This window comes from Hylobates moloch, unplaced genomic scaffold (genome assembly GCF_009828535.3).
Source record: "Hylobates moloch isolate HMO894 unplaced genomic scaffold, HMol_V3 SCAFFOLD_18, whole genome shotgun sequence".
NCBI classification, from domain to species: domain Eukaryota; kingdom Metazoa; phylum Chordata; class Mammalia; order Primates; family Hylobatidae; genus Hylobates; species Hylobates moloch.
The window spans coordinates 30,337,830-30,364,674 of record NW_026652293.1 but is presented as its reverse complement, the minus strand read 5'-3'; the positions used below and the strand labels follow the sequence as shown (position 1 = coordinate 30,364,674).

The 26,845-nt window shown below is 40.7% G+C and overlaps 1 protein-coding gene across 1 annotated transcript in view; it reads left to right on the top strand.

The window, feature by feature from the left end:
• The window catches only part of LAMC1 (laminin subunit gamma 1), a 125,106-nt gene that overhangs the window by 61,083 nt on the left and 37,178 nt on the right, over positions 1 to 26,845 (top strand). The window contains exons 2-3 of the mRNA XM_032137069.1: positions 20,892 to 21,196; positions 25,792 to 25,922. Of these exons, the coding sequence (XP_031992960.1) occupies positions 20,892 to 21,196; positions 25,792 to 25,922 (436 nt within the window). The remainder of the gene's footprint in view (positions 1 to 20,891; positions 21,197 to 25,791; positions 25,923 to 26,845) is intronic.

The window sequence follows — 26,845 nt, the reverse complement described above, 5'->3', positions numbered from 1 at the left end:
ATTAGGGTTAGTGTCAACCATATGGCAACCATATCCCAGTGCTGGGAGTCAAAGTTAGAACTGTGACTTTGGACATTGCTCTTTAAGGTCAGGGTAGTGTCCTGTGAGGTTCCGCCAGCCTCAACCTTGATGTGGATAATATCATCATTTGTAATGTTGTGATATGGTGGAGCGAGAGTTCTCCGGCCTCAGAAAACATAGCTCGTGTGAAGTTAGTGAAATGCTCATGCTTCTGCTGTCTGTAATACTGAGTCTTTCAACATTTTTGGCCTTAACTGTGACTTGTTCTGGTGGGAAAACTTGGAAGAAGTGAAAAAAGATCAATAACTTTTTGAATTGGTGCCAGACAGGTAAAGAAGAGAAGTGTTGGGCTTTCTTTTACATTATTCTGTTACCATCAAAGGTAGATTCCCTACTATTGCCATATACAAATGTTCTTTCATTCCACAGGATTAGAGTTGATGATGATCTATCTGCCTTTAAAGGTAGATCTCAACTTTAAAGTTGAGTTTTCTTTTGTAAAGTAAGAGTAAAATGGCAAGCAGGTGGAAGCATCTCAAGCAAGGCATCCTTCCATCTGGGTGAATTGTAGCTAATGTCCAGAAAGAGTAAGAATCACACCTGGACGAGTTGCCAGCCAGCTGCCCATATGCTACCTGATGTACGCTGGTATGTCCTGAGACTGAAACTTTGGTATAGGTACTGCTCAGTTAAATGTAGGTCATTCTCATACAGAATCCCATTTGGGCTACCATCTTGTTTCTTTTGAGTCATAACATGAAATTTACTATATAAGTATGTGTAAAATGTTAGGCTATTTATCATTTTTCCTTTTAGAAGATTTTTAAAAAGGTTTTTGCCAACTTGAAGGTGTAAAAATTTTAATATAGGTGAAATAATCAGATGTATATTTAAAATATACTTATTCATTTACATGTTTTAAATCACATATATACAGAATTGGGATTGTTTTCCACATTCTTAACATTTTACGGGACAATTTTATTCCAGTTTTTTAACATACATCTTTGATATCAGTAGTTATTGAAGTCACTTTTTAATCATCAGCATAATTTCCCAGATCATATTATATTCATTTTCATGAATACATTGTGATACAGTACTTTTTAAAATTTGTGTAAGATTGCTGTCACTAGAAGTTTTATCTCAAGCCATGCATACTGATCTACATAACATTAGGATAGTTTTTCACCCCATTTCTCTTATTGGTTTATATGTGGGATCTTTACAATATAACTACTCACTCTCCTGCCTCAAAGTGTTCTTTAAAAAGCATATTATTGGCTGGGCGCTGTGGCTCATGCCTGTAATCCCAGCACTATGGGAGGCCGAGGCGGGCGGATCACGAGGTCAGGAGATCGAGACCAGGTGAAACCTGGTCTCTACTAAAAAATACAAAAAATTTGTTAGTCTCTACTAAAAAATACAAAAAATTAGCTGGGCGCAGTGGCGGGCCGCCTGTAGTCCCAGCTACTCGGGAGGCTGAGGCAGGAGAATGGCGTGAACCCAGGAGGCGGAGCTTGCAGTGAGCCGAGATCCTGCCACTCCTCTCCAGCCTGGGCGTCAGAGCAAGAATCCGTCTCAAGAAAAAAAAAAAAAAGCATATTATTTACAACATTCAGCACTTTTTAATTTTAAAGCCATACCTACTAAGAATGACTACATAAATCTGGGTTAATTTATTTTTCTCTTAAGAAAAGCAAAAGAAAACGAAACAAAACACTTTAGATTACATATCCCAAATAAGCTTCTGAGACTTGTATTATTTGAAGTCATATTAAGCTAATTTGATTTCCCCACAGTAATTGGTGGTCTAAAATGAAGTACTTGGGAAGCTCTGTAAGAACTAGAAGATAAGTCAGTTCTCCCTTTTCTGAAAGGACAACTTAGAGGAGAAATTCTTTCATTATATTAGGCATATATGGTATTTAGAACTAGACTCTGTCCCTATCTGTACATGTATTCATTTAAATTCTCTGTGGGTTCCTTACGACGCATCCTTTTTTTATTGTGTCATTAAGAGTGACAATGCTAGGCATTTTACTCAATGTGAATATACTTAAAATTCATTTATGAAAACATCAGGAGAAGCCCTGAAAGAAAATGTAGTTGAGGGTGTATATTTTATTGGTCCATTGTGTCAAAACCATCCATTCATATTTTATTACTTATTCAGAAGAAATGTAAATTTGGCCAGGCATGGTGGCTCACGCCTGTAATCTCAGCACTTTGGGAGGCCGAGGCAGGCGGATCACAAGGTCAGAAGTTCAAGACCAGCCTGGCCAACATGGTGAAACCCCATCTCTACTAAAACTACAAAAATTAGCTGAGTGGGGTGGCATGTGCCTGTAATCCCAGCTACTCGGGAGGCTGAGGCACGAGAATTGCTTGAACCCAGGAGGTGGGAGGCTGCAGTGAGCTGAGATCACGCCAGTGCACTCCAGCCTGGGCAACAGAGTGAGACGCTGTCTCAAAAAAAAAAAAAAAAAAAAGTTTATGAAATCATCCATTTGGGCTTGGTTTTTGCTCTTTGTAACTTTCCTAAGGCTTAGCACACCCTGCTCTGTGTTGCTCCCTGATTGGTGGTTTCACTGAATTGTCCCCATTTTTTTGTTTGTTTGTTTGTTTGTTTGTTTTGTTTCTTGAGTCAGGATCTTGCTGTATCACCCAGGCTGGAGTGCAGTAGTGTGAACAGGACTTACTGCAGCCTCGACCTCCCAGGCTCAAGGAATCCTCCCACCTTAGCCACCTGAGGAGCTCGGACCACAGGTGCACGCCACCATGCTTGGCTAATTTTTATGGTTTTTTTTCTGTAGAGGTAGGGTTTACCATTGTTGCCCAGGCTTGTCTTGAACATTTGGGGTCAGGCGATCTGCCCGTCTTGGCCTCCCAAAATGCTAGGATTGCAGGCATGAGCCAGCATGCCCGGCTGTATACTTTTCGAGGGGCGGGGGGAATGCATTTGTCCTTATAGGCTCCATTACTGTAGGCATTTAGTACTGCTTGAAAATTAAATTAGAAAGTAAGTGCCACTTAAAAAGTTTATAAATATGCTTTATAAATTCTAAAGGTGTGGAAAATTGGTGATAATTGGTTTAGCCTCATACCATTCTTTTGCTCTTGTTTTCTACCACTTAGCTCTTTTTCTCCTTCTTATATGCCTTTTATTTTTCACACTAATATTTTTCTTTTTCACTTATCACGGGACATTTAAGAACTTGGAGTGCTTGATCCTTAGCATAAGTGTCCACTTAGGTCTTTTAGGGGAGCCCTTAAAGGGCACTAAGTATAAGCAGACAATAAAAACAGGAATGCCTAGATCCATTAATAATAAATAAATATATGTATATACAGGCCTCATTTATGCTAAATTACACAATTATACTATATAGTAGACTTGAAATTATATTTTTGTGGAAAGAAGGAAAGTAAGGAGACAAATCTAGTGAAGGCTGCCTTGACAGTGCAGAATCACTGCAGCAATGTGCTATATGGCCGCATTGCAATTATAATCCGCCTACATGCATAAGTCAATGGGGTCTTTGCTCCAAACTTGTGGAAGAATGAATGAGCCAAGTAGTGGTGGGAGTTCAGTTTAGTTCCACTGTTTTGTAAATTGGGCTAATTTTCAAAGGTATTCAGACATTTACCTTTTCAAGTGATAAAGCAAGAGCAGAGAATTCATCCTTTCTTGCTACTAAAGAATTTATTCTAAAACATTACATGTCACTTGTCCCTTGTGGCTAGATGTGGATAGAGATGTTGGATTGTTTGTTTGGAGCATGCAGATTGCACTGCTTCATCTTTTGTAGACACAGAAATCAAGAGTTATCTTTTTACGTCCAAAGATGGAAACAACTATTTGAGAACGCTATCATTAGAAAATTTTAAGCCTTTAAAATAGAACCTTACCTTCTGTTATTCATTGCAAATTATTTTAACACAAACTTACCTGCAGCTGGGCATATAGGACTCGACTGAGTACAGAATATTGGCAAAAGCATCGTAGAGGGTCAGAAAATTACTTAAGTCTGAACTTGATTGGAAATCAGCTGATATTTCATGTCTCTGATGTCCTTCATCTTTGCAAAATCAGTTCCTGTGGCAGTTTAGCATTTCTCTAGAACATTACTATGAGAAAGGAAAGTATTGAAAAGATCTAGTAATAGAGATGTTTTCAGAAATCTAACAGATAAGATGGTAGAGTCAAGCTCTTTGGAGCTAGATGTATACATTAAAGTTCATCTTGTATAAACTCTTTATTTTACACTGAAGAAAATTGAGGTATATCTGCTCCTTACTCCCTAGTACAATACTTCTCACACTGTGTATCTTAATTATTTGTACCTTATCTCATCTGTCATATGGAATTCCTTTAGGGCAGGGACTCACCCTTGTTTTGTCTATGTATCTTCAGTACTCAGCCTATTGCCTGGTACACAGTAAATTTCAGGGTATGTTCGTAAACTGAATGAATCATTGACTGAATTAACCAAACAACAAGTCAGACTCACCTGGGTTCACTCTCTTTCTTCTATTGAGTTGCTGCTTATTTTACAAGTCAGACAATTCTCTCCCTATAAAAGGCAACAACAAAAACATACCTCAAAATAAAGAGATAGCAGGGGATGAGTCCTGGCCCTCAAAATCTTACGTTCTTATGTGTGTATGTGTGTGACATATGAATAAAACAAGCAGAAAATAAAGGGGATAATTCCAGGTACTGATAATACCATGAAAAAAGTGTCATGAGCATCAGACAGTAATTATCTAAATGTCTTCTTTTTAGTAGAAATCTAACCCCACGCACTGGGCCTCAGTCTATCTATCTCACAGAGAGGAAATCCTTGCTACTACCATGAAAGCTTATCACCTGCTCATGGCTGAAGGAGTTCTTCTGGAAAGCCAGAGCTGCTAAAAGGAACTTAGGGGATCTGTTCCTAAGTTCTTCTAAGATCCCATAGAGGGCTAGAGGCTTCTTTCCCTCTTGGGGGATGCCATGTTGATTAATGAAATTTTTGCTACTTAGCTTTAGGAAAAGGGCATTTCTTTTCTTTTCTTTCTTTTTTTTTTTTTTTGAGATGGAGTTTTGCTCTTGTTGCCCAGGCTGGAGCGCAATGGCGCGATGTTGGCTCACCACAACCTCCACCTCCCGGGTTCAAGCGATTCTCCTACCTCAGCCTCCCAAGTAGCTGGGATTACAGGCATGCCTCACCATGCCCAGCTAATTTTGTATTTTTAGTAGAGATGGGGTTTCTCTATGTTGGTCAGGCTGGTCTCGAACTCCTGACCTCGGGTGATCCGCCTCCCAAAGTGCTGGGATTACAGGCATGAGCCACCACACCTGACCAGAAAGATCTATTTTCTTTGATCTTATTAAAGGCTGCCATATACAAAGGTTTTCTTTTAATGTTGATCTGTTTTTAAAATATGGAAGAAAGCCTTGAAAGGCATCATCATAAGCTCTACATCAATATCCAGAAAATATCATCTTGTTTTAGAATTCTAGCCTGTTTTGTTTGGTAGATGAGTCAGTCTACTATAAATAAATATTTATTGAGCACTTGTTTTGTGCCAAGCACAGTGCCCTAGGGATTGTAGTGTTTTTCAAATTGTGGGTCACAGCTCCCTAATGTCATAAAATCAATTTAGTGAGCTATAACCAGCATATTCAATCAAATGGAATGAAAAATAGAATATCAGATTGCATCATGGATAGTATTATATTATTTTATCAGACTTGAGTTTCAATTGTGTATGTATGTGTGTGTTCAAGGTTGCAATGTAAAGTGTCTTTTTTACTGATGTCCTGGTTAGAAAAGCTTGAAAAGCACTATTATAGAGCATACCCAAAAGTATATATTCCTTGCTTTTGAATAAGTTAAACTCTTGTTGGAGCAAAGAAACACAAAAGAATAAATACTCAAGTAGTGAACTATAATAAGTGCTATGTGTTCGGAAAAGTAAGATGATAATACAAGTTGAAAGTGGCATGGATGGATATGGTGGAACTTGAACCAAATCTGGAAAGATGGATAGGGCTTGGAAGGAGTGAAGACTAGAGAATGGCTTAGAGGTGAGACGTGGCATATGGATAATAAAGATGGCAAGACTGGAACAGAGGTTTCAGTTTACATTAGAGAACTGTAGGATATAGTTTGGAGATAGAAAATGAAGCACAATTGTCCAGACTTATGGATGCCTTGTGATAACATGCCTGAGGAGTGTGCATTAGATCAGGTAAGCTGCACAGATTCTTAAGCTGGGGAGTGATAATGATATAGGGTGGGTTTATAGAATACTTTCCATCTTCTTCCTAACTCCTCTTTAGTCATGGGGGGCTCCTAAGGAAGAATTTCTTCTAGGTAGGTGTTGGATACCAAGTCTCTGGCATCAGATCAAAGAGAGCCAGAAAGGACTTTGGCTGTTCTCCAGAATGTAAATAGAAAGGTTGAACAAGTCCTATTGTGGATGCATGTGAAATACTCCCATGGAGGAGAACTGCAGTGCTGTCTGTTTGAAATGTGGCAAAGAATGGATTGAAGAACATTTCTTCTGATATCACTGTTTAATGTTTGCTCTCAATGTAAAGGGAAAAGCAGATTAAAGGGCCCATGTTTTTGAAGTACTGAGAACCTGACTGACCTACCTGAAATACGCTGTGTAAATAATTTGTCATGTGATCTCCTTACCCTCAAGACACCTTGACTGAATATGCTATATACATAATTTATAAAACAGTTTCAAGCGTGATTGCAAAAAATTTCTCCTCATTGGAAAGGGACATTTGATATTTATCTGCCAAACTCTTTACTACTTTCCAATTAAAGATAAATTGAAAGAAGTTTCTGAAATGATAATGTGCTTTAAGGGGAAGGTGATTTAACTAGAAAGAAGCTTTTAAAAAAATAACTATTTAATCTATGACACTAAATACACCAATAATTTAGATTGACTTCTGATTGAAAGTTATGATTCTTTGTTGTGGCAGATTATCAAATACTCTAAATTGAGGCTATTCTAGGACATAGTTTTTAATCTAAGTCATATTAAATAAAGTTTATGGGGGCCCATTGTTTTAGACTAGCCTCTTGAACTAGGCCCCAGCAGACCAGACTAAACTAGAATGGAGTTGCTCATGCTAGGTACCACATAATTAAACTGAATTCTGAAACAGGCCTGGTTTGTTTAAGTAACAAAACAGAAGATTCACAACAACCAGTCAAAAGGGGCCCAGTTTACCTGGGCATGATAAGAAGTCTCCTCTGTTTTAACCCTAAAAGGAAAGTAACTTTTGAAACAGTCAATCTGCTTTTTGTTCTGTTTCTGCTTTTCTTAGACCTTTTTTGTCTATAAAACCAATTCCTCTGCTCAGCTCACTGGAACACTTATTCTATTTTATAGAATAAAATGTTGCACAATTCTGGAATCACAAATAAAAGCCAATTAAGACCTTTAAATTTGTTGTAATTTTGTTTCTTAACAGTCATTAGAAAAAATAAGCAGATGCGTCTAGGAGTGCAAGATTATTTACATGTAGTCCAGGGGGATTACATACATTTTAGCTATTTTGTAGAAAGTATAATTTAATCAGGAACACAAGTTCAAGCACAGCCCGTGAGAGATGAAGGGATGTGAAGAACACTAACTTTGGTTTCTAAAGGAGAGTGTGTAGAGTGTACATTCTTATCGTCTGCAAAGAGGGTGGATGAATGAAAAATGAAGAAGGGGGTGTATTCGTTTATACTTATGAAGGCATCTGCTCACAATCAGTAGCTTGTAGAGAGAGTGCCAGCTGGCAGGGTACTTTCGTGATGTAAATTGTCCATCCGCTTAGAAGAGCAGAAGTACAAGGAGGCCTTGTGCGAAGGGCTGAATTCCTACCCAGAGGACAAGGGAGGGATGTTCTTGTAGATATCTAAATGAGATCTACTTCCATTTTCCACTTTATTTGCAGTTTTCAACATGTCATTTTTCCTGCTGTCCCAGCTACGATTACTGTTTGACTTGAGTAATCAGTTTCCCCCCTTCACTGCAACTGCTGCTTATTAAGCCTCTGCCTGGTGGAGGGAGGGTGGGTATGGGAGGGGGCACTGCTGGAAAAATGGTGTCACTTTTTCCAAGAGTGTTGTTTTCGTTGTCTTTCTGCTTCACTGGTTCATTTTTGTGAGCTGTGTAAGAGCTAAAGGATATTATTACAGATTTGATTTTTTGAAATGCATCAAATCTCCATCCCCTCCCCTACCTGCTAATCTTTTTGCTTGTTAAGAAAGAAAGTGCTTCTTTCTGTGAAATCATAGGTAATTCTAGGGGTATCAAATGTAATTGAATTAAATCTTATAAAATTTCCGAATGGACTTCCTTCTGCTTTTTTTTCATGAGAGTAGAGAAAAAATTCAAACTTCCTTGGACCAAATTTTAAAACAGTATGCCCTGCAGAAGAAGAGGTTTTAGTAGAAATCTTTGTTTTTATATTCTTTGATTTCTTAGATCTGGATTGGAGTGGGTCACCAAACTTTTTCTGTAAAAGGCCACTTAGTTAATATTTTAGGCTTTGCTGGCCATGCAGGGTCTCCACAATTGCCCAACCCTGCCCTTGTAGCCAGAAAAGCAGTGATAAACAGTGTAAAGCATTGTTTACAAAAATAGGTGGTGGGCTAGATTTGACCTGCCAGCTGTGATTTGCCAGTCTCTGTCTTGGATTCTAAGCTACTTAAAGTGTGTCCTAAGGCTTGAGTCTGGAAGGAGGTGAGATCAGTGACCCAAAGAGTTTCTATAGTGAAAAGAAAGCACACCCTATAGATTAGTTGTGCATGTCGTGAGATAATTTAAAATCCAGAATATCAAGTCTGGACTTTTACAGTGTTTTTATAATTCTTCAATCTTATTCTTTCCCCATTCTCTCCCTCTTCTTTTCCCTCCCCGACCCCTTCCTCTTCCTCCTTCCCCTGCCTCTCTAATTACTATATGAACATCTGGCACTTTGTACTTAAGCCCCCCTTTTAATATATATTTTTTAAATACCTAAAATTTCTTCTCTGAAAAATAAATATTTCTATGCTAGTCTGTAGCCAACAGAATGTAACGCCCTCCCTGAAAATGCCAACATTACCCGACACAGACTGGGATTAAACAAGTCTAGGCTTCTAGACAAAGAAGAAAAAGTGTTTTCTTATCTTTTTGAGTGTACTGAAGCAGAAGTTAACTCTTTGCTTTCAGATGTGTCCCTTATCATTGAGAATTGCTGGTGGTCCCGTATCATTTTATTATAGGAAGGAAAGATGGACGTCAGAGAGGGTGGGGAATTTGGTTTACAGGGAATCTTGACCAATGCCTGCCTATAAAGGATACCACTGTGAAATCCCCAGCAGTAAGTAGGTTTTCTGAAAATCAAGTGTGTATTTCTACTTGCCTAGGTTTTAGGGCCTTGTGAATGTAAGTTGAATGATAGAGGAAATTGGCTTGAAGGAAAATGTTGGGGAGTTTGGGTTTAGCTGGTGCAGTCACCCCTAGACTTGGATGTGGACTGAGTACCCCTGTTGACTTTAACATCTGTGTATGTCTTAAAGAAGACTGCTACTTTTCTGGTTTATTGTCTATGCCTACAGTTGACATGTGGAATAAATTGCGCCTTAAAATGTCTGACATGAAAATCGGAAGAGCTGAAGTTCATTCCACAGAAGCCTTTTGTTAGAATCTTCAAAGGATGAGAACCAGGATGAAGAAGAGTTTATAGTAGGGAAGTATTTCTCAACTGTAATTGTACATAAAAATTGCCTATGGTGCTTTAAAAAAATACAGAGTCTGGGGACACATGTTCTCAGGATCTCCTAAGGGCTCTCACAGACCATAAAGTTTAAGAAGAGAAAAAAAAAAAAAAAATACAGAGTTTGGGACCTCACCTAAAACCTACCAAAATGGAACTTGTGGAGATGAGGCTCAACAATTTGCATTTTCAAAAGCTCTGGGTGATTCTAATAGCCAGTTTGGGACCTTATTGTGGGCCAGATTATGGGAACTACTATAACAGGAAGACATAGACCTGGGCTGGCTCTAATGGAAAGGGGCCTTCTAGAGCGCCTGGGGGTTTTGAACTGTTTGGGTACAGATAACTCTTTAGTCTGGATATTTACAGTGATCCTGAAAACGTATATTATGCCTTTTCTCTTTAGGAAATCTTTGGGAAGTCTTTTTTAGAGAACGTCTTTGTGGATGAAAGGGGCTCTCTTAGACCCACTCCAATCCAGTGATACCACCAGAGAAAATCCTCATTGTTCAGTAGAAATCCAGCTGCCACACTGGATCATTCCCATCAGCACAACACATGATGTCTTCCCATCTTAAAAAGCAATTTGTTCTTGAACACCCCTTTCCCCCTCCAGCTACCACCTCATTTCTTTGTAGAAAAATTACTTAGTGGGCTGGGTGCAGTGGTTCACGCCTGTAATCCTAGCACCTTAGGAGGCCCAGGTGGGAGGATTGCTTGAGGCCAGGAGTTTAAGGTTGCAGTGAGCTGAGTTCGCGCTACTGCACTCCAGCTTGGGTGACAGAGCAAGGCTCCGTCTCCAGCCTGGGCGATTTAGGGCTCTCCCCTGTCTCCAACAGAAAATAAGAAACATTACTTGGAAAATTGTTTTTATTACCTGTCTCCAATGCCCCCTTCCCTTGTGCCCAGCATTCTCTCTGGCTTTCATTCCTGTCAGTTCTAACAAAGCACTTGAAGGTCAGACCTCCAGGTTGACAAATCCAACAGCCAATGCTCAGTCTTCATCTTTCTTAGCATTTCAGGAGTATATGACAAAGTTCAGTTGATCACTCTCTTCTTTTTAAAAGAAGCTTTTTAAAATTTGGCTTCTGGAATTCTACTCTTTTGGTATTCTTTCTACTTCAGTGGCTTTTCTCTCCAGTCTCCTTTTCTGGGTCCTCCCCATTTCCCCTATTGCTAAAAGTTGGTATGTCCCGAGACCCAGTCTGTGTACCTCTTATCTATCTATATCCATTCCCTAGTTGTTTTCCTCTAAACCCATGGCTTTGAATACTAACTGTATACTGACGACTTCCAGATTTCTCTCTCCTGCTGCGGCCTCTTCCTGAACTCCAGACTTTTATATCCTACCTCCTGAATTGATACTTTCATTTAGAGGTTTCATGGGCATCTTCAACTTAGTATATCTGAAACTGAACTCCCAGTTTCTTACTCTCCATCCCCCCATGGCTGCTTCATCATTCCAGTTGTATAAGCCAAAGCTTGCACCCCACATCCAGTCCATCAGTAAAACTGGTTTGTTCCACCCTCAGAATGTGTCCAAAATACCATTATTTGTTAGTTGGATTGTTGCAAAACTCATCTAACTCATCTTCTTGTTTCTGTGTCATCCCTTCTGTAGTCTTTGGTCAGTACAGCAACCAGTCGTCCTTTTGAAATACTAGTTAGAGCCTGTTACTCCTTTTGTATAAAATTCTCCAGTGGGTTCTCATCTCATTCAGAGTAGAAACCAAGTCTTACAGTGACCTACAAAGCCCTCCATGTTGGCATTCCCTCCCCGTCTCAGCTTCTCTCACCTCATCTCCTAATACCTTTCCACCTTACTCACTGCTGCTTCAGCCGCACTGGCCTCTTCACCACTCCCTGGAACTTGCCAGCATGTGCCTGCCTCAGGGTATTGCACTTGCCATTCCTGGAATGCTCTTCCCATTCCTGGAATGCTCTTCCCCCAGATGTTGCACTGTTTTACTTCTTCAGGACTCTGCTCAGATATCACCTTATCCATGTCATGAGACCATCTCTGATAATGCTGAATTAAATAGGCTCCCCACAAACTTTCTATTCCCACTTCGTTTTTCACCGTCATCTGACACACAGAATTTTCATTTTTATTTTAAAATCTATCCCTTACCCAAGCATGCTCCCTACTTTTGCTGTAAGTTCTACAAGGTTGAGACCTTGTCTTATTTTCTGCTGATCCCCAGTGCCTAGAACAGGGACTGGCACATAGTAGGTTTTCAGTAAATGTTTGTTGAATGAATGGAAGAATTTAGACTTGAGCAGTTATCAAGACCAGTCATAGCTGTGAACCTTGACCTAATGGGTGGCTGTGGTAAGAAATTAATAAGCAATTGTGAAAACTGAGAAAGCCATTTTAGTATGTAAGATATCCTATGGTATTTTTAATTTGTAATTATTTCCTCTTTTAAGGACAGATGCAAATAGTACATGATCTAGGGGAATTAGGGACCAAGTTTATTAGGAATGAAACTAAATAAAAGGCACTCTAGCAAAATGAAAGATTGGAGGGTTTTTTTGTTGTTGTTGTTGAGACGGAGCCTTGCTCTGTGGCCCAAGCTGGAGTGCAGTAGAGCGATCTCAGCTCACTGCAACCTCTGCCTCCCGGATTCAAGTGATTCTCCTGCCTCAGCCTCCTGAGTAGCTAGGATTACAGGCACCTGCCACCACACCCAGCTAATTTTTATATTTTTAGTAGAGACGGGGTTTCACCACGTTGATCAGGCTGGTCTCGAACTCCCAAACTAAGGTGATCTCCCGCCTTGGCTTCCCAAAGTGCTGGGACTACAGGTGTGAGCCACTGCGCCCGGTGGATTAGAGCATTTTAAATAGCACATCACGGTGGACTTTTAAGTTCACTTAGCAAATAGTTGTTGAATAAAAAAAGTAAACTATTGGTCAACTTTTTGTGACTTTGTGGGATTATTGGAGTTGACCTTAGTCTATTACTATACCACTGTGACTAGGTATTAGAATCTTGTTTTTCGATTAGATTGTTTTCTCTTTTTAAAAAAACTATTTTTCACCCTTCTGCTATAGATAAAAGCCAAACTATAGCCAGCTTTCAATAGTATATGAATATCACAGAACAAGAAATAGCTTCCCACGAAATTATGGTGTCTTTTTCATATCTTAACAATTACACATTTCTAAAATATGGGCTTATGTAGCTTATATTTAATTGCCTTTTTATTTCTTTAGTGTTACAATTAACTTAGTTGCCTTCTTTGTGACTCCGTTAAATCTCATGTCAGTCAAATCCCCGTAGTGGGATCTTTGTTCAGCAGGGTGAGTGGATTTTTTGCCTCAACTTGCACGCGTTGGGGGTGAATATTGGCCTTGTTCCTTTAGCCCAGCTCAAGGACTTATTCATGCCTGTGGTCTACCACCATGAATTAGGTCTGGTATTGAGTCTTGGAAGCATGGGGTTTGGGTTAATAAGGCATATTCCTCAGTTCTTGGCTTAAAATTTCACTTGGGCATCTTATCTTTTTTGGTGAGTATATCAAATAAAATGGCAAAGATATGCAGATTAGGATGAACTTATCATATGTTTGATAGTGGCAATTGTTTGTACCCTCTAACAGTGATTTGCACTTATTTGAAATTACTCTCCAAGGGTGTTTGACATTCTAGTGTTCAGTTAAGAATTCTCTCTGTATGCATGTAATGGCTGTTTTATGATCATATTTTAATTACCATGATAAGTCAATTTGGCCCTTCAGTTTACTGAAGTGTATATGGCATTTTGGGGCATTGCAATTAGGCAATGCAAGCAGAAAGCTTTTTTTTTTTAGAACTTCTACATTAGGTCAGTGCTGTGATCTTATTTAACCATAGCACCAAGTAGTATTTTGAGGGTGATAGGGAAAGAGAATTGTCATTTTTGGCTTAAACTTTAATTTTGATACTTCATGGAAAAATCTAATTTCCATAGAGATTATTGGTTTATCTTCTCCAAAATCATACCGTCTATTTCAGAACTTTTGTTTTCCTCTTAGCTCCATAGTGATAATCATACCATTATTTTTATAAATAGCTTTTGATACAGAATTCTGTTAGCTTTAAAAAATTCTAAAATGATATCTTCTGTTTTACCTACCTGCTTTGTTATATTTCACTGTGGCAACATAGAATTGAGACTTTCCATATTCCATCTCTGCTCATCTTAGTTAGCGTGTCTTTCCGTTACTAACAATGGCCCAAGTGTGATAGGAAGTGCTTATTGCCTGTACTCAGAAAACATGACTGTTGAAGCCCTTTGTTCATTCATTTGAAAGGGATGCTTTCTCAAATTGTAAGTTCCATTGCATTTGTTGTCATAAATTTAGTTAGGAATTACTATTTTATACAAAGCTGTAAACGTTACTTGTCTGCATTTTTAAGTTGTGCTGATCTAAATATACTTTCTAAGGGATCGTCCTCTTGCACTGTCAGCATTTGACTGATTGACAAGGGGGAGGCCATGAAAAGGGAGTACAGAAATTTAGGGGAAAGGAACAGGATAATACGTTTTTAAAAACAAACCATTTTCAAGATAAGTTTTAGCCAATAGAAACTAGCCCTTCAACAGGCAATAATGAGGACTGAGTTTTTCAGCATCTGGAGTGACTGCACTGTACCAGATCATCTTAATATATTCCTTATGTGCTTAGTTGTTCTGTAGTGCTTCCGATCACCTGCCTGTGTCTGCTTGAGGATCCCACAGTCAGTATTAACTTGGCCTTGGGTCATCTTAATCGGTGAGGCTCTATTTATGCAATCCATCCACTGAGGTGGAACAATAACAGCTGGTGTGCAGCTGGATATGTTGTCCTGGGAACTCTTGTTTCAGCCAGCAGTTATGCTAACAAAATTGAAAACATTTTCAAATAGTTGCTTTCTGTGACTACTGTTTGTGTTAACTGTTTGGAGAATCCCATTTAGTAGCCTAAACACACCCCGTCTCTAATTGACTTTGTGCTACAACTTTATTAAAGTTTTATATGCCTAAAATCAAGTCTGGCTTCAAGGAGAGCATTCCTTTTCTGACTTCCAAAGAGTTAACACATAAGAGCCAGTAGTGAACCAGTGGCTCCTAATTAGATACTTTAGAATGAACTAGTTTTCTTTTTCTAATTCAAGCCATGGAAGAACATTTTGCAATTTTGTAAAATTCTATATGGCCATTGTCATTCATTACTAAACTCTAAAAGAGGTTGTTTCACAAGATCCTTATGGAATTTTTCTGAGTAGCACATAACAGAGGAGCATTTATGTTCCCCAGCAGTCAGTGCTTGAATCCAATTCTAAGACAAGAAGAGTTTCTCCCTTATTCACAGATTAGAAATACTTCACCACGTAGGAGGCTTAAGCAGAATTCCTTGGCTTGGTCCCACATGAACAAAGGCTGGATTCTCATTGTTGATGCGGCCTGTTCCCCTCCTCTCATTCCCTCAACGAGCATGAACTGTAGGACCTAGAGCAGGAAGTATTGGTTAATTTTGTGTGCTTCATTCTAAACATCTGCCCTTGAGCTTTTTGTTTATGGAAGGGATATGGCAGGGGGAGGAAGAGGGGCAGTAGAACACTCAGAAGCTAAACATTTTCTTGGTAGTGTGTATATCCATGGTTAGTCTTCGTGTGTGTGAACATGGGGTGAGGAGTGGAAGATGTTCTGGTTGAATAGTTGCTGGAATACATCCAGAAATGCACTTACTGTTTTCCTTAATCATTTGGCTTGGCTACTTTACCTTAAAGCCATACTGTCTACTTTCACTTGCTCCTGCAGCATGTTGATAATCTAGTAGTGTCATCAGACTGGAAATTAGAAGACCTGGTCCTGTTTTCTATTCATCTGCCTGTTAACTGGATCTTCTTACTTTGTCAGTTGTGAAATGAGTAGGATGGACAGAGTAGGGAAGTATAGTGAGAGAGAGGACATGGTAACCCTCAGGTGGAGCTATTTAACAGAATAAAAACTCCTCAGTGTTCCAGTTCTGGTTGTAGTTAATTCCAGATAACACACATACCTCACACTTTGACTCCCCATTGTATTTTCTGTATTTGCCTTCTTCTTTATCCAGACTGGATTCCAAATTCCTTGAAGCAACTTTAGTCCCCTCGTCTTGTCTTTCTTTTACATTGGCAGAGGGGATGCTGAATGCTGCAGTAGAAATCACACCTCCACTGAGATGTTCGTACAAAGGCATGGCCGCCTGCTCTCTTCTCAGCCACCTGGTCTCTGCCCAGTAAGCCTTTTTTCTAGTCAGCTGTCTTTGCTGGACTTTACAGTGGCTATTATAAAGTTTCTACACTCCGTTCAAATATTCTCCACCCAACATTATTCCCTGTCTTTGCCACCAGTCTTCAGCAGGTATCCTTAATTTTCACTACATAGAAAAAAAGTCATCAGTAGAACTCAAATTTCAACTTCTGTCCCTTAAAACCTGCAATGTCACTTTGCATATGCACCCAGACAGAGAGCAAAAAGGCAGGTTTCCTTCTGTAGAGAACCAGTCTCCCAACAAACATGGAATCCCATTCTTGTTTTCCAGCTTCTATTTTTCACCTTTCCCTCTCTACTGAGTCAAGTACAACAGCATTTAATACACGTTCATCTCTATCAGAAAACAAAAAAGAAGTCTTTCCTTGGCGCTGTAACCCTTCCAAATATCATCTTCCCCTCCTTCTCTTCTTTAGCCAGACCACATGGTAGATTAACTACACTCACTGTGTCTGCCTACTGTCTATCCTCAATTCCTTTGTTTTTGTTGTTGTTTTTTTTTGAAAGGGAGTCTCGCTCTGTTGCCTAGTCTGGAGTGCAATGTCGTGATCTCGGCTCACTGCAACCTCCGCCTCCCGAGTTCCAGCAATTGTCCCACCTCATCCTCCTGAGTAGCTGGGATTACAGGCACGTACCACCACGCCTGGCTAATTTTTTGAATTTTTAGTAGAGACAGGGTTTCACCATGTTGGCCAGGCTAGTCTCGAACTCCTGACCTCAGGTGATCCGCCTGCCTCGGCCTCCCAAAGTGCTGGGATTACAGGTGTTAGCTACCATGCCCGGCCCATTCTCAATTCCAACCACTGCCATCTTGTCCCTGGCACTGCTTTTGGTGCAGCTGTGATCTCTGTGGCTTGACGCTGACAGATCCTTCTTAGTCATTATCTTACTTGACTCTCCTAGCAGATTTGAACCCCATTGATTCCTCCCTGCTCGAAACCGTCTTTCCTTGGCTTCTGTGACATTTTTATTCTTTTACTTGCCTTCCTCTCTCTGGCTGCCCTTCCATAGCCTCCTCTGTCATCTTCCTCTGTGTGTGCTGTGAATGTTTGTGCACCTCAGGGTGGTCTCAGAAGTCAGCTGTCATGCAACACACTTGCTCCATAGGCTTCAACTGTACTCAAGTCTCCAGTGTCCATCTACATACTAGTGAGTCCCAAGTCTCTGTCTCTAACTCAGACATCTCTCTTGGCCCCTTCAAACTGCTCACATCCAGCTCCCTACGGGCATTTCCTCATCTACATGACCTGCAGGCATCCCAAAACTAGTGTATCTGAAACTGAATTCATCTTCCCATCCTGCCCCTGCGCCTGCCTCCAGTCCTGCCCACCCTTCTCTGTTCTCTATTTCAGTGAATAGTACTACCCTCCACTTGGTTCATCTGAAACTAGAAAACTGAGTGTTATTCTTAATCTTTCCACCTCATGGAATGGGAAAAAGCAGCTTTGACAATGAAACAGGGTGCTAACAGTGACAAGTTGAGGAGGCTTTCAAAAGCAGCACCCTATCACCTTTGTAGTACATCAGTTACTAAGTTACTATTGAAAATGGCTTCCTACACCTCACTGAGGTCCACTCATTTCTCTCCATTCCTCTGTTCCCATTCTTAGTTCAACCTCTGTCATCTCTCCTGGATTACTGCCACATCTTGACCTCCCCATCTTCGTTCCTGTCCCTTCTAACCTAATCTCCACACTGATCTTTCTAAAAAATCAAACCTGATCATGTATTTTCTGGTTTAATGCCTTCAGTGGCTGTGGCTGGCCATTGCCTTTAAGCTGAAGTTGCTCCTTAAACATGACCGTAGCCTGGTGTGCTCTGCTTCTTGTTTGCCTCATCTCCAGCCACTTCTCTAGTTCTAGCTACCCTAGACAACTCTAATTCCTACGGTGATCACTCTTCTGTGTTCTCTGGGCTTTCATACATGCCATTTCATGTGCCTGGATGATGGGTCCCTGTTTGCTTAGCTCATTCTAAGCATTCCTCATGTCTTGGATTTAAATGCCACTTCCTCTAGGAAGCATTTCTTGAACTCATAAATCTGGGCTAGATGATCTTCTCCATGCTTTCCAAACATGATGCACTTCCCCTGTCATGGAATCATCTCATGATGATTTGTAAATTGCAGTTGTCTGTATGTGCTGTTGGGTTGACTGCAACTCCTCGGGCGGTGCACGTGGCTCTCTTGTCATGGAGGTGTGTGAGCCTCCATACAGACTGCCATGAGTGATTCCATGTTTGTTGGGAGACTGGTTCTCTACAGAAGGAAACCTGCCTTTTTGCTCTCTGTCTGGGTGCATATGCAATGAGGGAAATGAGCTCCCTCATTTCCAGCTGTGGCTGTAGATTGGCATGAGAAAGGTAGCCCTGCAAATGAAGCTCAGTGCCAGCAAGGCCAGGCCAGCACCTGCAAGTAGACTGCATCAGAGTTTAATGCTAGCATAATTGCTTTCTGAACATTTTGCTACTTGTGGCTCTGGGTCTGTGGCCACAGCAAGAGACATATGCCTGGTTCTTTCAGAGGGTGGCTTTGTACTACAGATGTTGATTGGAACACAGGATGCCTTGATTGATTTTACCTTCTCTCCTTTGGCCCAGTCTGCTGCCGTTGGGTTGCTAAAGAACAATGAGATATCAGAAGGATAGAGAGAAAATAGAGAAGCAAGGATAATCTGTAATCTACAGACTAGTGAGCAAGCCTTTGAACAGTCCAGGCCACCTACTCATGAGTAAAATTACATTGTTTAACCATTTGGGAATGTCTTAGATAGTGAGTCTCTGGAATGCCACAGATACTGTACTGTAACCTCGCCCTCATTCAAAGGTGATGTCTTGACATTTTTGACGCAACAAAGAGATACAGGTAAAACTTGCATTCTTTTAACAGGAAGTGTGTAAACTTTATTTGTGTGACCTGTGTCTAGGCAAAATGCACTGCATCCTGGATAGAATATTCATGTTTGTATGATATTCTTTGGTAACTGTACCAGGAACAGTCAGGTCCTTTTATGTGAACATATTCAGAATCCCAGTTCAGGGATTTTCTTTATAAACCCTATTGTGGTAATGCCTTATATTTGTATAGAATTTTACAATTAGTCAGGTATGTGTAGATCTTAGTTTGACCTTCCAACAACTCTTGAAGTAGGTGGGGCAGGGATTGTCATCATTTTTACAAAGAGAAAATGGCAGAGCAAAAATCATATGGTTAGTAAAGGAGGGAGTCAGGACCTGAACTCAGGTCTCAAAATGCCCCATCCTGTGTTCTTTCTGTCATGCCACATGGCTTTGTGTTGAAGCTAATGTGTGTGCAAGTATGTTTCATGTATGTCGGGGACAGTTAATCCAACCTCCTCTAAGATCTGGGCCAGTTGAGAAATAGTCGGGTATGGCTCATCCTGTCAGTTTTATTATAGAGAACGCTCAGTTGAAGAATGCGGCCTGGACACATAGCTCGCATGGGCTTTCTGCTCTTTTCCTCCCTGAATTGACCTCACCCACTTACTCCCAGATCCAGCAGTAGGACAGTGGCAGGCCCCACCCCACACAGAGGCAGAGCCCCACTGTATTGCACTGAGTGCAGGAAAGGAGAGAGGGGGACTCCAGCCGGCAGCCAGAGAGAGACAAAGCAGGGTCCAGGCCACACATGAGGAATCGCTCCTTGTCTCTCAGGGACTAGTGGGTACGAGGAACTGAAAGTGGCAGAAGTCTCTCCTCAACACTTCTGAGAGCACAGAAGTTGCTGTTCTGTGGTTTTGTAGGAGAGGGTTGGGATGGTTCTTGAATTAATTGGCTTGGGGAGAAAAAACTGTAAGCTCCTTGAGTACAAGGATCTCTGTGTCTAACACATTCTGTCCCTTGATGTATATAGCATAGAGCTGAGCATAGATTTGTGCCCAACAAATTCTTGTTGACCAAACTGGGATCTTCACTATAACATAGAAGTAGCAAAGTATAGATATTGTTAGCGATAGCAAGACCCAATGTGTGAATGAATGGTGATTATATCTTTTACCCATGTGAAGACACACTGGCTGGCAACCAAGCCATCCTGACCATAAGACCACACTCTGGCTTTTGCAGGGAACTGTCTGCCCCAGTGACTGCTGTCTTTTCCTCTCTGCTCAGAGCTCATTTCTCATATATTCTCTTTTGAACTTATTCAAACAGCCTTTTTAAACCTGCTTACTCTCTTTCTCTTTTTTCCCCCATTTCATTGTTCATCCACTGAAGGAATTTTTTTTTCCTCTTTCTTATTCTACTCCCTGCTATATCTTTCAAACACTGTCCTCCCTTCTTCAAATGTCTGTATCTTAACTTGGTAGATAAGTAGAAGAGTAGTGCTGATGATATTCTTTCTGCATCAAGAGTAACGTTACAGTTTAATAGAGAATGAGGTTTTTTTAAAGTCTTAAAGGGCCTGGAGACCCATTTAGAAAGTTAGCATATATTTGCTTTTGTATCTTTTAATTAAGCTTTTGCTGAAGTACCAGCATTAAGAATAAATGTACTTTTTATTCAATTTTAGTTTTAATTAATAGTATAAGTACAGTACTAACACATGCCGCCAGTTTTCATTGCACACAAAATTTCCACAATGCACATCACGACAGGCCTTTATGAGCCAACTTATGGACCCAACTGCAGTTTGTCATTTTGTGGGAAAATATGTAGTTTCTGTTTTAGAATAGCCTGTCTTCTTGGTTTAATGCGTACAAGGAGATTTGTATCCTTTGTCAAGTTCCAAACTAAGCTTGGAATAGAGAGCATTTCTTTGCTTCATAAATATGATTTATGACCTTTGATGTGTTTGTCCCACAGGAAAAGCTTTTGACATCACCTATGTGCGTCTCAAGTTCCACACCAGCCGCCCTGAGAGCTTTGCCATTTACAAGCGCACACGGGAAGACGGGCCCTGGATTCCTTACCAGTACTACAGTGGTTCCTGCGAGAATACCTACTCCAAGGCAAACCGCGGCTTCATCAGGACAGGAGGGGACGAGCAGCAGGCCTTGTGTACTGATGAATTCAGTGACATTTCTCCCCTCACTGGGGGCAACGTGGCCTTTTCTACCCTGGAAGGAAGGCCCAGTGCCTATAACTTTGACAATAGCCCTGTGCTGCAGGTAAGTTCTCACAGGTTGGCCTGAAGCCAGCTAGTTCTACAACATGCGAGGTATGGGAAGATTATTGTAGCGGGGCCTGTGGTCCCACTTCTGAGGTACAGGGTCAGAGTAGAATACTTGAGCAACACAGACAGAGAGCTTGATTCTGCTTTCTGTGTACTATTAATAAGTGAAGGAAAGTAGTTTTGTTCCTGCTGGCTGGTTGATGTTTGTTCTTATGCACTTGCAGGTCTATTCTGGAATGTAAACTTTACACATTTTTTAAAAAGTCAAACAATTTTAACGTTAGTCTCTGCACCTGAGGTGGAAACATTTTCCTTCTGCCCTTTTGAAGAGAACATTTGACCTAATTACCCAGATTCCTTGGATCTTTTCTTACCTATTTTTTGATTTGACAAAATAAAATGTATTTTTTTAAATTAGCAAAGGGGAACAGTTGAAGCAAGATATTTAAGAATGCCATCTTCTTTCATTTTTACACAAGAAAATTTTGATTAGGTTTGTCTGGCACCATTGCTGATCATTAAAGAAACTCCTCATCACCTAAAAGGATGGATGTTAGTAACAGGATATTAATTTAGGTACCCATAGCATTGTACTTAAACATTGTGATAGAAATGTTTCCCTGTCTGAGAAGGATTTCTTTTTTTCTCTTGAATTCTACGTGCATATTCCTTATACACCATAATACGGAATTCTTCTGTGTTGCTCAGATTTCTGTGAACTTTTCATATGTCCTGGCTATTTGATTATGGAAAAGCTGGTGAGCCTCATGCTGTACTCAGCACTTTAACACAGAATTGGAGATGCTGCTGCATGTGGCTGAAGTCAACAACCACATGGGGATGGCCTATGTCAGTTGACTGAAACAAGAAAGTCTGATAATGGGTTTTCAAATGCTGTGTACATTATATGAAGAGCTATTGTGATTTCTAAATAGGAAATACCCCATTTTTCTAGGGTTTCTAGTTTGGATCTTCTTATTCTTTCTCACCATTATTATGTTCAGGGACTCTCTTTCTAATTGTATGGTTTTGGACAGTGGCAAAAGATAAGAATATATTTTTCTGTGGGTCCAGTTGCCCCCCTTCCATTGTATTTCTGTAAGTTGCTGGGAGAGCATGAATGTGAAAGCTGTTGGTAAACTCTGAGGTTATGGTGAGCAATGAGGGTGCTTGCCAACACCTTGCAAAAAAGTGTTTCTTGCAATGGAGATAAGTTGTGTTCAAAATAAATGGCCGAGAGAGTAGCTGATCTTGATAGATGAAAAAGCAGGGCCAGGCGCAGTGGCTCATGCCTGTAATCCCAGCACTTTGGGAGGCTGAGGCAGGTGGATCACTTGAGGTCAGGCGTTCAAAACCCACCTGGCCGACATGGTGAAACCCTGTCTCTACTAAAAATACAAAAACAAAAAAAATAGTTAGGCATGGTGGCAGATGCTTGTAATCCCAGCTACCCTGGCTGGGAGGCTGAGGCAGGAGAATCACTTGAACCCGGGAGGTGGAGGTTGCAGTGAGCAGAGATTATGCCACTGCACTCCAGCCTGGGCAACAGAGTGAGACTCCATCTCAAAAAAAAAAAAAAAAGAAGAGAAAAGGAAAAGCCGAAGACCGAATGCCCAGTGGAGAGGTGACCTACAAATACTCTTTAAGTTGATCAGCTAGCAAACATTTGCCAGACTTCTTTTTTCCTACAGCAAATTATTGCATTTTCCAGTCCTGATGAGGCAACAATAGAAAGAACAGTGTAGTCAGTAGAAAATGCAGTGATACAAAGTTGTAACTGTGGTTTTCTGGCACCTTTGCTGACTGTACACCTGGTCAGCCTGTCTTGAGCTATTTCCCCAACTGTAAGAATTGTGATGTTTGTTGCTCTTTATGCCGTAGAAACTAGTGAGACTATATGAGGTAATGAGACTATGTGTGGTAAAAATGCTATGGGTTATGACCTCGCATTTAAAAAAAATGCTGTGAGCATCTGCATAGACATGGTCAGTCAGTTTCATTATGCAGTAACATGAATTATGTGTCTCTGAATGTAAGAGCTCTGTCTCTGATATCCAGTTGCCAAGGAGGTTGAGCTAATTTGACTTTTAGCTGATCTGACAATGAGAGAGAACTCTTGCCTCTCTCCCTCTCTTCATTGCTCCCTAAACCTCCCTGCAGAAGCCGCAATCTCCCAGATGGGGAAGAAGACCCTTCTTGGTTTCACCATATTATAAGTATTACTAAGCATGTATTTATTTATGGTAATAATTTACATTTATTAAAGCACTTACTATAGCATACTACAATGTGACAAGCACTGTTCTAAGCCCTTTGATTTTCTACCTCAGTTAACCCTCACAGTAACCCTGTAAGGCAGATACTTTTATTGTCTCCATTTTACAGATGAGGAATCAGAGGCCCAGAAAGGACATAACTTGCCCCAAATCACACAGTTTAAGTGGCAGAACTGGGATTCAAAACCTGCAGGGTCTAGCTCTAGGGTCTGTTATTTAAAGATGCCCATTAGGAAAAAAAAAAATGGCTTAGCTTTTTGAGAAGCCCTTATTCAAAGACAGCTGTGATAAGGTCGAAGCCTTGTAGAAGACATAATAAGCATTAAACACAGAAATATGTTTAGCTATTTACATTACAGACGACTAAAAGATTCCTACCGTTGTGGCCATGAGTAGGAGTTGTTATTGGAGTTCCAAGTTCGGATATGATGAAATCATTGTCTCTTTTCCTTTCTAATTATACTTGAAGGCTTTGTGGAGATTAGCTTTTATGAGCTCTCCATGTTGTTCTATATGCCAGGTATTTAGTGTGGCTTAAGGCAGTGGTTCCAAATCAGAGCTGTGCCTCCCAGACTCACCTGGAGCCTTCTGAAAACATAGATGTCTGCACCTCTGCACTTGCTTGTTTTGTCTCCAAAGGTGATTTTGTTGTGCAGTCCCTAGGAAAGACTTAAAATGGAAATGCTGTCTTTGAGTGGTTATATGTAATACACCACCCCAAAACCTAATGGTTTTAGATAACTGCGATTTATGATTTCTCATGATTCTGTGTTAGCCTGGGTCACTCACCTGACAGGTCAGCTGGGGCCTGGGTCTCTGTCTCCCTGTGGTCTTTTATCATCAGGAAGCTAGACCAGGATTTACACCACAGCGGAAGTGATCTGGGAGGGTGAGTCCCTGTGCACAAGTACTTGTCAAGCCTCTGCTTATGTCACATTTGTTGATGTACCCTCGGCTGAAACCAGTCACACACCCAAGCTTAGAGTCAGCAGAGAAAGAGACTGCACTAGATGTGGGCCCTAGCAGACATGATTCACTGGGATCATTAGTATAGCATTCTACCACGCATGTAAACATCTGCCTAAAATTAGCTCAGTGTAAGAGGGCTTAGATCTCATAAAACCTAGGGAAAAACTCTACAGCCCCCATTCTTGTCCTCCGCCATTATGGTACACCTACCAACTTGATAAGTTGTGGTTTCTTCAAATTCATTCATTCACTTAGCAAATAATAGTTTGCATACCTACTGCATCCTAGGGAAATTGCAGTGGAGAAAACAGAAATTTCCTGCCCTCATGGTACTTACAGTGTGGTGGGAAGGGGAAGGTGTGTGTGGAAAAAGACAATGTAAATAAAGTGAGAGTGGGAAATAGGGAGTTGGGGAGGGGTAGTAATGTTAGATAAGATGGCCAGGGAAGGCCTCAGAGAGAAGGTGATATTGTGGGGAGGGTCAAGATAAACACAAACAACATCCTATTGGTTCAAGCCTATGTAATGATTTATTAGCGAGTACTTGGGCATCTCCCTCAGATCTGTCAGTAGGGGATTGGGTTGGCAGGGAGGAATAGATGCTGTAAAATGGGCAGGGGTGGCCAGGTGCGGTGGCTGACGCCTGTAATCCCAGCACTTTGGGAGGCCGAGGCGGGTGGATCACGAGGTCAGGAGATCGAGAACATCCTGGCTAACACAGTGAAACCCTGTCTCTACTAAAAACACAAAAAATTAGCTGGGCATGGTGGTGGGTGCCTGTAGTCCCAGCTACTCGGAAGGCTGAGGCAGGAGAATGGCGTGAACCCGGGAGGTGGAGCTTGCAGTGAGCTGAGATCGCGCCACTGCACTCCAGCCAAGGCGACAGAGCGAGACTCTGTCTCAAAAAAAAAAAAAAAAAGGTCAGGGGCAGGCAATAACCAGCATCTCTGATCCAAGTGTGGTGCCCCATGAGCTCTGAGCTGGTATCCCTTACTGGATTTGGGGTGCAGATACAGGATGGAGGGAAGGGGCATGTGTATCGAGTCCCTAATGTATGCTGCACATTATATTTTATTTAAGCCTCTCAGCAGCCTTGCAAAGAAATTAGTTATTATCCTTGTTTTTGGAGACTCCGAGTAGTAAAGTAACAAATCAAAGAAGGGAAGAGTCAAGAAGGAGAAAAATATTAGAAAATTAAAGAAGTCATTGAGTATTATAATAGATTTAGTGCTAGAAGAGGGCATAAGTTAAATGATAAGTTAGTGATTTAGAACATTTTGTCACATTTATATCATTTTCAGTCCCTCCACTTCTCTTTTATGTTTCTATTTTTGCTTCCTGACAGGAATGGGTAACTGCCACTGACATCAGAGTAACTCTTAATCGCCTGAACACTTTTGGAGATGAAGTGTTTAACGATCCCAAAGTTCTCAAGTCCTATTATTATGCGATCTCTGATTTTGCTGTGGGTGGCAGGTAAGTAAACTATTAAATTAGTCTTGAAAGTGTTTGGAGCTTTTGCATAGAGGTGAATCTAGCAACTTGTTTACAACTATGTTAATACCGTTGTTAGATATTTTCTTTAGCAAGAATAGGAGTGGCAGTCCTTCCTGTGTGATAATGCTTAGCTGGAAAGACAGACAGCAGCCTAAGATATTTTCATTGTGAGATCTTCTTGTTGTTCTGGAAACTAAGCATGTAGGTTTTCCAAAACCTTGTCAAATCCACACACTTAGTGAATTCTTATTGACAATTTAAGTGCAAAGGCACTATGAAGCACTTGAGGAAGGGTAAGACTCACCTTATCCTACTGAGAAATCCTGACCTTCTCGGATCTTACAAATGAACAGGGTAGGCAATGTATGAATATGTGAAAACTGAAATACTGGTAACCACCTGTTTTTAAAAAATAGATAAAGCAGCAGTAGAAAAGATGCCACGTATCAAGAATGATCCAAAACTGCCAGGCTAGAGAAGCAGATGGCATCTGAGCTGGGTCTTGAAAGCTTTGGATAAGGAAGGAGAGGATGCCTTGGTTGGATGCAAGAGGATGGACATGTCATAAGCAGAAGTTTAGAGACGGGAGAGTATAAACCCGTTTAACTGAAGGAAAATCTCTTATGAATTTGTAGAGTTGTAAACCAGAAAGATAGTTTCATGGCCAGAGACCTTAAATAGCAGGTGAAGAATCTTGGACTTACCTCCCCTGTGTTAGACCATGAGATCCCAAAAGCAGAGAACTTATTTTTGCTTACATTGTTTCCAGTATGGGATTGGTGCTTAGTGAAAGTTGGTGGGAACTGTACCCAGTGAGAAATCAGGCAGAATTTTTGGAGTAGGACTCTGATAAAACAGTGGGCCAGGAGGATTAATGTGCAAACAGAGTAAAAATAGTGTAC